The following is a 13,528-nucleotide window of genomic DNA, read 5'->3' as shown; positions in this document are numbered from 1 at the left end:
CTGATACAGTACGGTGCAGGAGGTCTCTGGTGTCCGATGAGTTGCATGAAGTACTGCTTACTTGGCCTCATGTGAGAAAGCAAAACTGTTACAAGACCTTTTTGAACAGCAGCAGCTGTTTCATTTGTATGGCACAGTACTAATTTCTTCTCTCCGTTTTGTTTTCCTCTGTGGCATTTATCTACAGATGGTTATTTTTAAACCTGCAGAGCTGAGTACTGGGTTTAAGCTGGCTTCCTGAGACGTGAGACTCCCTTAAATGTCCTTCAGTTCTTGCATTTGTTCTTTTTTTGTCCAGATCTCCTGGGTTTCTGCTGCTGGCCATGGTAATTCAGGAGGACGTTTCCAGGGTCTTGTGCCATGGCCAGTTCCTCATTAACTGAAAAATGAACCAAACAACACAAAATTCTGTAAGAATGTGCCAATTTCCTATGGTGAAGTTTTATAAAGAAAAGGAGCTGGCATATATTAGTAAGAACTAATCTTATTAAATGGAAGGTGCCTAAGTAGCACGTTAGTATCCGTTTACCCATGCTCCTAGAAGAAAGTCTTCCAAGCATGAGATTGGGACTGTGCCTACGCCCAGTGAAGCACTGACACAAACTCTATTGACATCAACAGAAATACCCTATTCTCATTTGCCTCCACCAGCTTTCAATCAGAATAAAACCCTTAAGCAACAGCAAGGAAAATAGTTAGCTTGTACTGGCAATTTGCATTCTGCTTTACTGTGGCAGTGCCATGAGAGCCTCAAACTGGCCTGATCCTCCCGATGCTGCCTGTGGTACAAACAGAACAGAAAAATGATCTCTGCCCCCATAACCTGGCATCTTCAGAACAGGACGGTGTTGTCAGAGGCTTGGAGAATATTTGGAGAGGGACGGAGAAGAGAGAAAAGAAAAAAAAAAAGAGAAAAAAAAAATTAAAAAAGCCCAGTTAGCATAAAACACTGTCATGCAATATTAGCTTCCCTTGTCATTGCTAGTTGTTCAGGAGAAATGTGTGCTGGTTTGTTTGTTGGTTTTAGTTTTATTTTTAAGGAATCTTGAAGGGATGACACTAAGGTGGGTTTTGATATATTTACAGGGAGCCTCTCTCGCTGCACAGAGAAAAATGAAATGCTTATTTGACAATGAAACAAGGCAACCTTGCTTTTAGTAATGCAAATTTGATTTTTGTATTTTTTTTTAAAGATATCTAAGGAAATAGGCACCTAAAGCCTGCTGAATTTCTGAGGTTTTGTCAGAGAGGGAGGGTTGGCTTTTAAAGGAGTCTGTTCGCAGGCTTATCTGTGGTTAGTTGTTTCGGTCACCTGCTGGTCTTAAGCTGAAGCTGGCTCCGCTTGCCTGTACAGGGAGAGCTGCTCGGGATGATTTGTGTGAGTTGGCTGGAGGCCTAAGCGGTAGGTTGGAGTCTGGCAGTCTCAGATCAAGCAAAAGGAGGGCTTGGACGTAGAGCTGGGACTGCGATGCCCAAAGTATTAAACAGACAGGAATTCATCTTGCATCCTCTTGAGAGTCCCAGCCAGAACACCTATGATCTGCAAACTGAGAATGTCCTTCCCTGAGGCACTGAACAGCCAGATTATTCCCTTCAAGCATCCTTCGCAGTTATGAAAGAGAAGCACAGAAGCAATATTCCTCTGGCAAATTAGTCTGCCAACTACTTCAGTCTGTTATGGCCCACCCAACCAGGATGAAGAGGCAGATGAAGCATTCTATAAACAGCTGGCAGGAGTCTCACAATCGCTAGCCCTTGTTCTCATGGGGGACTTCAACTTACTGGACATGTGCTGGAAATACAACACAGCAGAGAGGAAACAGCCTAGGAGGTTCCTGGAATGTGAGGAAGATAACTTCCTGACACAGCTGGTAAGTGAGCCTGCCAGGGGAGGTGCCTCGCTTGACCTGCTGTTCACAAACAGAGAAGGACTGGTGGGAGATGTGGTGGTTGGAGGCTGTCTTGGGCTTAGCGACCATGTTACGATAGAGTTCTCGATTAAGGGCAAAGTAAGGAGGGGGGTGAGCAAAACCACTACCATGGGCTTCCAGAGACTTTGACCTGTTCAGGGCACTGGTTGAGAGAGTCCCTTGGGAGACAGTCCTGAAGGACAAAGGGGTCCAGGAAGGCTGGGCATTCTTCAAGAAGGAAGTCTTAAAGGCGCAGGAGCAGGCGTCCCCATGTGCTGTAAGACGAACCGGTGGGGAAGGCGACCAGCTTGGCTGAACATGGAGCTTTTGCTGGGACTCAGGAAAAAAAGGAGAGTTTACCACTTTGGGAAAAAGGGGCAGGCAACTCAAGAAGAGTACAGGGATCTCGTCAAGTCATGCAGAGAGAACATTAGAAAGGCAAAAGCCCAGCTAGAACTCAATCTGGACACTGTTGTAAGAGATAATAGAAACTGTTTTTACAAATACATTAACAACAAAAAGAGAGCCAAGGAGAATCGCCCTCCTTTATTGGATGCGGGGGGGAACATTGCCACCAAGCATGAGGAAAAGGCTGAGGTACTTAATGCCTTCTTTGCCCCAGTCTTTAATAGTCAGACCAGTTATCCCCAGGGTAGTCAGCCCCCTGAGCTGGAAGACAGGGACGGAGAGCAGAATAAACCCCCCATAACCCAGGAGGAAGCAGTTAATGACCTGCTACGCCACCTGGACACTGACAAGTCTATGGGGCCAGATGGGATCCACCCGACAGTACTGAGGGAGCTGGTGGAGGAGCTTGCCAAGCCACTCTCCATCATTTATCAGCACTCCTGGTTAACAGGGGAGGTCCCAGATGACTGGAGGCTTGCCAATGTGATGCCCATCTACAAGAAGGGCCGGAAGGAGGATCCAGGGAACTACAGGCCTGTCAGCCTGACCTCGGTACCAGGGAAAATTATGGAGCGGTTCATCCTGAGTGTGCTCAACAGGCATGTGCAGGCCAACCAGGGGATCAGGCCCAGCCAGCCTGGGTTCAGGAAAGGCAGGTCCTGCTTGACCAACCTGATCTCCTTCTACGACCAGGTGACCTGCCTAGTGGATGAGGGAAAGGCTGTAGATGTTATCTACCTGGACTTTAGTAAAGCCTTTGACACTGTCTGCCACAGCATTCTCCTAGAGAAGCTGGTGGATCATGGCTTAGGCTGGTGTACTCTTCACTGGGTAAAAAACTGGCTGAATGGCTGGGCCCAGAGAGTGGTGGTGAACGGAGTTAAATCCAGCTGGCGGCCGGTCACAAGTGGTGTTCCCCAGGGCTCAGTATTGGGGCCAGTCCTGTTTAATATCTTTATCAATGATCTGGATGAGGGGATCGAGTGCACCCTCAGTAAGTTTGCAGATGACACCAAATTGGGCAGGAGTGTTGATCTGCTCGAGGGTAGGAAGGCTCTGCAGAGGGATCTGGACAGGCTGGATCGATGGGGCTGAGGTCGATTGTATGAGGTTTAACAAGGCCAAGTGCTGGGTCCTGCACCTGGGTCACAACAACCCCATGCAACGCTACAGGCTTGGGGAAGAGTGGCTGGAAAGCTGCCCAGTGGAAAAGGACCTCGGGGTGTTGGTTGACAGCCGGCTGAACATGAGCTGGCAGTGAGCCCAGGTGGCCAACAAAGCCAACAGCATCCTGGCTTGTATCAGGAGTAGTGTGGCCAGCAGGACTAGGGAAGTGATCGTGCCCCTGTACTCAGCACTGGTGAGGCCCCACCTTGAATACTGTGTTCAGTTTTGGGCCCCTCACTACAAGAGAGACATTGAGGTGCTGGAGCGTGTCCAGAGAAGGGCAACGAAGCTGGTGAAGGGTCTGGAGCACAAGTCTGATGAGGAGGGGCTGAGGGAACTGGGGTTGTTTAGCCTGGAGAAAAGGAGGCTGAGGGGAGACCTCATCGCTCTCTACAACTACCTGAAAGGAGGTTGTGGCGAGGTGGGGGTCGGTCTCTTCTCCCAAGTAACAAGCGATAGGATGAGAGGAAATGGCCTCAAGTTGTGTCAGGAGAGGTTTAGACTGGATATTAGGAAAAATTTCTTTACCGAAAGGGTGGTCAAGCATTGGAACAGGCTGTCCAGAGAGGTGGTTGAGTCACCATCCCTGGAGGAATTAAAGAAAAAGTGTAGATGTGGCACTTTGGGACATGGTTTAGTAGGCATGGAGGTGTTGGGTTGACGGCTGGACTCAATGATCTTAGAGGTCTTTTCCAACCTTTATGATTCTATGATTCAATGATTCACCTCTCCCTCTTAAAGCCTTGATTACTAATCTTGGAAAATTTAGGAAATCATTACTTATTTAAACTCACCTCAAATCCAAAGCTAAAAATTCTGTGCTTTAACAGAAGCAGGATTTAACATCTGGTTCTGCAGATTATTTACAGACCTGCAGAAAGTGCAGCTAAGGAGGATATAGGCACTGAGAAAGAGGGCAGGCCAATTTGTTGCAGCAGTTGATCATGCAGCATGAATGCGAACGTCTGTGGGTTTTTTCAGGTGGGCTCTTTTGGCTTAATGAAAGTATTGTCTGAGCCTCAGCAAAATACCTGAACTGATGGGATCTGTAACCCACCTGCTTTTCCTGTTTCGCTTGATCCTAGCTGGAATACAAAAGCAAGAGCAGCACCAGGTAAGAATGAGTTCAGTAGTATCTCAGTATTGTTTCATAATAACTAATGTCTAACTATCACAGCTGGACACAGAGATGATTATTTGCTGAAAGGGAGAATCCCCGCTTTTATCCAAAGTCTAATGCAATAATTTCATTAGCTTCCATTTCAACCTTTTCCAAGAAAGAGCTCTCAATAGCCTTCCTATTCCCTCATAGATATTGAATTGTATGATGTTTTGGCACCACACCATCTTTTGGTTGTTGTTTATTAGTGTGTGAAAAACTGTCAGCACCTTGCTCTAAGGATAATTTATAACCGAAGGCAGAGCTGGGTTAGGCATGCGAAACAGGCTTCCGTAGCTGATTAATTCAGCATCTGAAAGCACATCTTGAACAGGAAATGTTTGCGTTTCAGCAGCCTGAAGGTAACTTGTGGTGTATGCAAACAAACACCCTTCCTCTCTGTTAAGGCCTCGGGTCTAAATGCCTGGACATGTTATACAAAATAGGAAGTGAATTCATTCTACATTTCTGGGTATATGTGGCCTTTCTTACTTTTAGAACTGTTAAATTGCCCAATTTTCAGGATTTCAGAAGACTGCAGGATAGAGCAAACTTAATGAATGTACAAATTCTAGTGCTTAATCTGGCATCTAGCTAAGGGTTCTTCCCTAGCCTTGCCCTGGTGGCTAAATCTAGCCTTCTCCTGTTGGGCTGATGCACCCTGGGCCAGCTCGGGGTTAATGTCTCAGCTTATCTGCAGAGGCCTGTGGTCAGGATTATCCTGCCTGCCCTAGCCAAGTCTCTGCTTTTGAGATCATGGGTGAGCTGCTAGAGCTGAAACCTGTAGTACATGCATTGTGGACTGTTGTCCCAGGCAGGGTTCTCACCAAGCTGTACCAAGAAGCATCTGAAGTTTACAGAGGAAATCTAGGATATCATCTTAACCCGCCCCGACACTCCCTGTGGAGAAAAGGTTCAAAAGACAGATAATTTGAGGAACAAGCTTAGCCCAGTGTCTGTAAGAACATGTTTTAGAAGGGCTGAAGGAAGGAAAGGATGTGGATGCTGAACTGAACGTGCTCTGGGGCTGGCCTTGGCAGCTGGAAGCCTAAAATGAGAGCAGCGCACGTGTGAATCTGCTGCTGCGGCTGGGACCCAAACCTGGAAGGCATTAAGATCATCCCATTAAAATGGCTGGTCTGATGTACAGGAGTTTCTCTTCTAAAAGAAAGTCCCTGCCTGCCACGGTTGTAGCCCTGTGTCTTTTCTGTGCAGGACCAGTCAGGCGCTGTGAGCAGCCTGGGTTCGCAGTACCTGGGTGTGTTGCACTGGCTGCATTTACTTGGGTGGGGGTGTTTCTTGTTTTGGTTTTACTCTGAAGATGATAGATTTTTGAAGTGAGTACAAGCTGATTTTAGAATAGAAAAGGCAACATGGCAAAAGTGCATTTAGGTACAAGTAGAAGCAAAAATGTGCCTTTGAAAGAACACAGACGGGTACTCAATAACCAACCAGTTACAGGGTGTAACTGCTGTTAGCTGTCTCACTGAAGACTTGCACGGTGAAAGCACGCAGGAAAATGGTCTGTACTTTAGCCACCCTGTTCTTTTTCTCCATTTTGGTTGCCTCTTCTATAGCGTAGTATAGTAAAATCTTCTGTAGTGTGGTACGTAAAACTGTGGAGTTTTAAGTGAGGGTTCAGTCCAAATTCTAAACAAATTCTTGTAACGTTTCCAAATAGAAAATGGTCTAAAATGCAGTACAACTTCAGAAAATTTTTTATAATCATAGTTCTCTTCAGTTTAGTTAATGGTACAAGCTTAACAGTAGCCTGTTGTATGAGAAGTTTTGTCTGCCTACCCACTAATTGCCCCCGAGCCCTGACTCACCTTCTAACAGTTTGATCCTGAAGTAGGCAATTAGCAGCAGCAGGAGTAAAGTCACAGGCATAAAGATCCCAGCAAAGAGAATGCAGCCGGGCAGCTCCTTCACAAACACCGAAAGCAGGTAACTCATGCTCATCTTCCTCTGCTGTGACTGTGCTGAGCAAGATCCTTCAGATCTCCAAGTGTGGACCTTGTTTATCCTGCTTTCTTCCTTTTTTCTCTGCATCCACATTCTGCCCTTTGCTCACCTATTATCTCTTTTTGGACTTTGGTTTGTTTGTGTAGGCCTGTGATTCCTAGTAGGACTGGAGTTCGCTTGCAAAATTACTCAGCCACAAAGTTTAAAAGTGCATATTGAAGTAATGTAAGCTTTGAAACTTTTGGATACGTTGGGCTGGGCAGGGCTCAATATGTAAGGCTGCTACCTTTCGAGCAATATGGGTTCTGTCATCTGCTCATGTTGTACAGGCCATTCTAAATAATAAGCACCCTCTTTCTAGATATATTATTAATTTTACAATAGATCTCAAATGCTCACGCAGGATTATACATACCACACAGGCATACATGTGGTCTCTGTTCTGAAGAGTTTTCAGACCAGACCATTGAGGCAAGCAGCAAGTGACCAAGTGGATGCTGTACCAACAGCATTTTTTCCGAAGAGCAGCTGCAGAACAGTGAAACTCAGGAAGGTTTCTTTTTTAGCAAAGTTGAAAAATTTTGGGGGGGCAGACTGCCAAAGAATTCAAGAACCTTTTAAATGACCAGGTAACTGGGTTTGAGGTGTTCATTGTGTTCAGTTTTTCCCATCTGGTCACCAGCCTATGGCAGAACTGTGTTTAGCATGCACTGATTGGTTTAAAAAGATGATTAGTCCTTTTATAGCCCTTCCCTACACCTTCAGGTTTCCAAAAACATCTGGTCAGTAGACTTGACATCTTGAAAGTGCTATTGCATGCAGGTTGCATTGACTTCACTTGGGGGCAATGCAGAATCTCACTGTTTGACCTGCCTGTGTGCTTGAATTCCAGCAGAGACGTGCTTCAGGTTGTTGGAGATCAGGTTAGTCTACCTGAACATTCAGTCTTTGACTTATCAAATCTGATGCCTAATGAAGGCATCAGGTAACATTAAGCATCGTGGATTTGTGGCTTCAGCAGCTTGTTATTACATGGACAAAAAATCTGGCTCATTTGATGTGCATTTGAGAGATGGCATGGGTTTTATTTGTTTAATACCTACCAAATCTGAAGCCAGACCATAAGCTCAAAGCGAAAACTACCATTTTGACAGCCGTTCTTTCTGAGCATCCAGAAAGGATGTACTATAAGATTTGTTTGACTAGTTGGGTCAGTGGGTAGGCTGGAGCTAATGGGAAATGCAGTGTAGATTTTCAGGGGAAAGAGGTATTTCTATGTTCACCTTGTTTTCTTCACCTTCTGTGTTCAAAAGGCAAACAGCCTCATCTAATAATTATTTTAAGTTTGTGATTTGAACTGTAACATATTTGGCATGAGATCCTCCCTTTGTGACAAGAAGTGATGGAGAATAGCACGTTTGCAGGCAAATGCCTGGTTTTGTTAATCACCTGCTGTTGTGATTGATAAAAGAACAAATGGAGTGTGCCTTATTTCTTGCTTGTATTTGTTTGGCTTTGGCTTCTAACCATTGTATCTCATTTTGCCTTTTCCCATTAGATGTTTGACCTCGTTCATAAAGTGCTTTATGATCTACTGATGAAAAGCATGGATTAGAAGCCAGGTGGTGAGGATATTAATATTATTATAGGCCCATCTGTTGCCAAATAATTCCTTCCTTGCATAGATACCTGTCAGCTGTGATCAATAAATTCCTTAAACTTTTTTTTTGCACATAAAAAGTTAATTCAGATTTTTTTAGTCTGTCATGAATGTTAGTGTTCCAGTCTATAAAACAGTTGCAGTAATTTGATGAACCCTCTTCTGGATCCTTTTAAAAATTCTTTCCTAACTGGTGTTCTTAAAAAAAATAAAAAATAAAAAAAATATCTTGAGCAATTGGAGAGGTCAGTCTGTGACAGTAAAGTCCCTGATCGAATTCCAAGTGCTGTGACATTACGAAATGAGTCAGGGGGGTATTTCTCTTTGATACATGTGCATGGCTCACAGTGACCTTAATGGGAACTAAATACCTGCATACAAGGGCAAAATAGTCACCTGGATTTTTTAATTGGTTTTTCTTGTGCACTTAAGATATTAGTTCTTTCTGTCAAATGTAAGTCAGGGGAGATGATGAAGTATGTAGCTGCCGTGCTTGTCACACCTGACTGTTGTGAGGCCAGACTGCTGATGGACGCAGAGCAGACAGCTTGGAAGTGGTTAGTTTCTGCCCAGGAAGAATAAGAAAATTCTCAACCCGCCACATTTGTACAACCTCCTTGTGAAATGGCAGGCGTCAGCTCTGATCACAGCAGGTATGCGAGGAACAAAACTTGGCTAATGGCTGCAGAGAGCAGACATGTAAAGCAGGTCTCCGTATTGAAGCAGGACAAATGCAGGTGGAAAGGAGGTTAAACATATTTTTACCATGAGTGCAGTTCATTTTCTGCCTGGGTTGGCTGGGATCACGGCTGGTGTGCGTAAAGCCGAGGGGAGCCCTGGTGCCGCACAGGCAGCGGTGTTTGGCAGAGCGGGGCTTCTGCACGCTGGTAAGCCCCAGTCTGCAGTGGCAATGCCGTGAGTGTCTCTGCTGTGTGATCACATCCACCACAGTCAAAGGACAGCTAGGAAATGTGGGCCAGGCATGAATTAGTAACGCAGGAACATATGGATTCTTGGATGATCCATGGAGCTTGGGTGTATTTGGGAAAATAGATGGATTCACAAGCTTTGTGAAAATGTCACTGACTTCTCACCAGCTGGAAAGAAGCAACTGGTTGCTCGTCACCCCCCCGGTGCTGCCAGCCCTGCGGTAGAGGGCGGACCTGCCGAAAGCTCCCTTTCTGGCTCACAGGAAATTTGGCCATTTCAAAATTTTCATTTTGGCTTGACTCAGAAACTTAATTTCCTGTGAAATGGAATTTAAGGAACATTAATTTTAGAGCCACTAAAACTCTTATTTCAGCTGTGTCATTTTGATTATTTACATAAAATATGAACTCAAATGAATTCATTCAAACTTTAAATGACTTCTATTTCCAAAAACTGCCAAGTAACATTAGAAATAACATTAGGCATGAACATCATGCCTACCTTGTTGGAAGGAATTACTTTAACTTCTCATCTTTGTGTGTGTTAAGCAACGCATTCTTGCTGAATATTTTGATTTAATTACAGCTTCCAAAGGGAAACTTTCTCTTAAAATTTCTAGATGGCTTTACTAGGGAATATAAAAAGGCAATGAAATACTTATTGGAGCTGAGGGGAAGGAGTAAGATCTGTCTGTGAAGACTCAACCACAGTAAACAAAAAACCCCCCTAGTTACTGCAAGTGTTTGAGAAACTTTTGAGCAGTAACCAAGATGTACACATTCCATATAAAGGCAAATTGCCAATGTGCACGGCAGCTGAACTGACAGAGCTGAGGTTGCTCTTTCTCAGGGAAAACACTGAAAAGGTTGCTGTGAGACTGAAACTTCTTTTAAAAAATCAGTATTTCTGTAATTATGGTGGAAAGAGGAGGCAGTGGTTCGGTCCGGGCTCAGTAAGGACAGTCTTCCAGCAGAGAGCAGCAGGTCGGGCACAGACTCCTTTTCTCCCTGAGCCAGGATCCAAACTGGCCCCATGGAGATGGATATTCCCATAGGTGTCCCCTGGCCCAGGAGGGGTGTTGGTAAGCTGGGTCCACTGCTCAGGAGACACATTTTGAATGGAAAAAGGGCTTTGGTTTCCTGGGCTGTCAAGCTAAAAGGCTTCTGAAAAGTGCATTAATTTTATTAAATTTAAATGCTAAATGAGCATTTAGATCTCATCTTTCTCCTGGATGTTGTGCTAGAACACCAAAATCCCTTATTCTTCTGTTCAACCTAAATTCCATAAAGGCTATTAGAACAGGTAGTTTGATATCTTTACTATTACAGGCAATTTCCTTTCCTTCCATGTCCTTTGTAGAATCCAATAAATAGATTGTTTAAGGCTTGTTTTCCTGAAAAGCATTTAGCCTTGCTTTGAAAACATGAGGAGATGGAGAATCATCTGTCCCTTTCCATGGCTTGTTCATGATGTGAAATGCTCGCCTCGTGTCTGGTTTAGGGCTTGCCATGCTTCTGCTTCTAGCTGCTTGTTCTGCTGGCCCCTTTCTCAACGGGTCAGGGAGACTTTGGGGACCTGGTATTTTTTCCCTGTGAAAGTAATTATGCTTTGCAATGTCACTTCTCAATCTCTTTCCTTTTAAACTACAGACACTGGTCTTTTAATTCCTTATAGTAGGATTTTTTTTGCCCATCCTTGAAACATCCTTGCAGGTTTTCTGTGTGTTCTCTAATTTTTAAAGATATCTTTTGAAATGTGGGCATACCAAAGGCTGCAATCTCATAACAGCCTCACCTGTAATACTCCTAAAGGTAAAATTGTGCCTTTATTCCCACTTGCTTCCTTGCTGTTCACTCATCAGAAGGGCTTGTTAGCCATGATTGCTAGAGCATTCAGAGGCACTTGCTGCATTGCACACCTGCTCTGTGTCTCAGCCCTCTTCAGGATTGTGATTTCCCAGGACAATCTTTAGGGATGACCTGTTAATCTTGTTTCTAGATGTAAAACTTTGCTTTGGAAATGTTGCAATGCTTTTTCTTGTAATAAACCCAGCTTCTCACAAACGATCCCGATCACACAGCCTAACTGCTGTGTTCTCCTTATTACTTAGCATCAAGCCCTTGATCATCTGCAGTTTTTAGGAGTGGTGATTTTACATCAATTTCTACTTTGGTTTTTTCCTCTCCTACTTTGCCTATTTTCTACTTCGTTGCTTTTCTAGTACAAGCATTTGTGTCTTCACATGGTAAATTGGTTCAAGTTATTGATCCAGCTGAAAAGCTGCATAAGCTGTTTCTGGGCTTTGAGGGAAAGGTATTAACTAGATTATTTTTAAACTGGATCAATTTTCTGATCGAGTTTATTGTGTGGGCATCCACAAGGGGATGCTGGCACAGCCTGTAAGTCATAGAGAGGTGGCGATGAGCGGCTGTTTAGGAAGGAGCCCCTTCCCCAAAGTGAGGCAGCAGATGGAAATGGCTCTGCTGCCAAATGCCTAACTATTGCCTCCCCAGAAGCACAGCACGCAGCGACTCCCCCGTGGATATGACTTTTGAGGTCCCTGCAGCAATTCCTAATTCGTTACTTGTGTGCTTTATTGATATAGAAAAGTGATTACTTTTTAATGAGCACATTGTGTGTTACTAATTCAAGTGCCTTAGGACATCTAAGTGTATTGAAGCTGTGGTTGCCTTTATCAAACAAACTTGTAATCTCATTAACAAAGTAACAGCTATTTTGCATAAACCATGCTAAGTAGCTTATTTATATTCCAATTCTCTATCTGTTTGAGCAATCTTTGCATTCTTTCTCCCTTGCATTTATTTTTCTTACCTATAACTAGGCCAGATCATTTGAGCGTTGGCATGAAAAGAATGGGTTTCTAGTCTCCTCTATTATGCTTAAGATTTATGAAAAATTAACATAAGTGAAACAAAAACCTGCTTGGCCAACTTCTAGCCCTCTTCCAGGCTTCTTGATTTTCAAAGTGTTTCTGTTCAGTAAAGGTGATTTAAATTTCAGCTTTGTTATTAATCACCTGTGCAGGTGAATATTAATCTACATGTGCAGAAGCATCTGGCAGTGGTACCAGTGGATGAGCCTTCTTTTTGAGTACAAACCAAAATATTTATTGAGCCGTAACACTTCCTATACATTATTATTTAAACCATCTTGATAGGGGCTGCTGTGAACATCTCTCTTGCTTCCAGTATAATTTTAAAAGAATGAAAAAAAAATTCCAATTGTTCCTAATCCTTTGACTGCAGCATTTTCCATGATGAAAGGAGCAGATAGTGTCACTTTCTGTATTCATGGCTTCAGATGTGTTGATTGCAGTCCTATTTCTTTTTTTTTTTTCTTTTTCCCAAGAAAAAGAAAGTTTACGGAATCACAATGTTTGTTCTCCCCAATAACTCTTAGCAAACTTCAAAAAAAAGTTAAGAGGCACAGAAAACTCAAAGCAAGTCACTTACCAGTTGTCATGGTTTAACCCCAGCGGGCAACTAAGCCCCACACAGCCGCTTGCTCACTCCACCCCTGGTGGGATGGGGGAGAGAATTGGAAGAGTAAAAGTGAGAAAACTTGTGGGTTGAGATAAAGACAGTTTAATAGGGAAAGCAAAAACCGTGCACGCAAGCAGAGCAAACAGCTGGGGTCAGCTGTCCCAGCTGTGTCCCCTCCCAGCTTCTTGTGCCCCCCCAGCCTACTCGCTGGTGGGGTGGGGTGAGAAGCAGAAAAGGCCTTGACTCTGTGTAAGCACTGCTCAGCAGGAACTAAAACATCCCTGTGTTATCAACACTGTTTCCAGCACAAATCCAAAACATAGCCCCATACTAGCTGCTATGAAGAAAATTAACTCTATCCCAGCCAAACCCAGCACACCAGTACTGTGAAAATTAGTGGTTCAGTAGAAGAAAAACTGCAGTTAGGGCCCAAATGGAGGGGAAGGAGAGCAGAGCTCAGCTTCTGCATGTTCAGTTTGGGAGCAGGACACCAGCCACAGCCTCCGAACATGTCAGCCACACCATGCCAGCACGTGTAGCCACTCACCCCATAGCGGTATCAGGACAGGCGTGTGTCCAACAGTGGAGTTATTGCAATGACAAGGGGTCTAGTAGCAGAGGGTACAAGCGCATAGAAAACTAGGCTTTGCTACTTCTGCTGCTAGTGGGGAAAAATTATTTCTAGCTGCTTCCTTTCCCATTTAACCAATAGGGAATTTTATTCAAAGTCATGCTTATCCTTGACTGGCAGTATGACCCTACAGAGAGTCAGTAAATGTTTCTTTAAGAGTTCTTATTTTTATTTCTGTTAAATACAAATTTATTA

General features: G+C 44.0%; 1 protein-coding gene across 1 annotated transcript; it reads right to left on the bottom strand.

The window, feature by feature from the left end:
• Window positions 1–266: 266 nt before the first annotated feature.
• SMLR1 (small leucine rich protein 1) lies at window positions 267–6,606 on the bottom strand. The gene is made up of 2 exons (XM_072857720.1): window positions 6,474–6,606; window positions 267–379 (listed from the first exon to the last, which is right to left on the bottom strand). The coding sequence occupies exons 1-2, from the start codon at window positions 6,604–6,606 to the stop codon at window positions 267–269; spliced, it is 246 nt and encodes an 81-aa protein (XP_072713821.1).
• Between the last annotated feature and the right edge of the window lie 6,922 nt (window positions 6,607–13,528).

This window comes from Ciconia boyciana, chromosome 3 (genome assembly GCF_034638445.1).
Source record: "Ciconia boyciana chromosome 3, ASM3463844v1, whole genome shotgun sequence".
Taxonomy (NCBI): domain Eukaryota; kingdom Metazoa; phylum Chordata; class Aves; order Ciconiiformes; family Ciconiidae; genus Ciconia; species Ciconia boyciana.
This window is presented reverse-complemented; position numbering and strand designations above follow the sequence as displayed.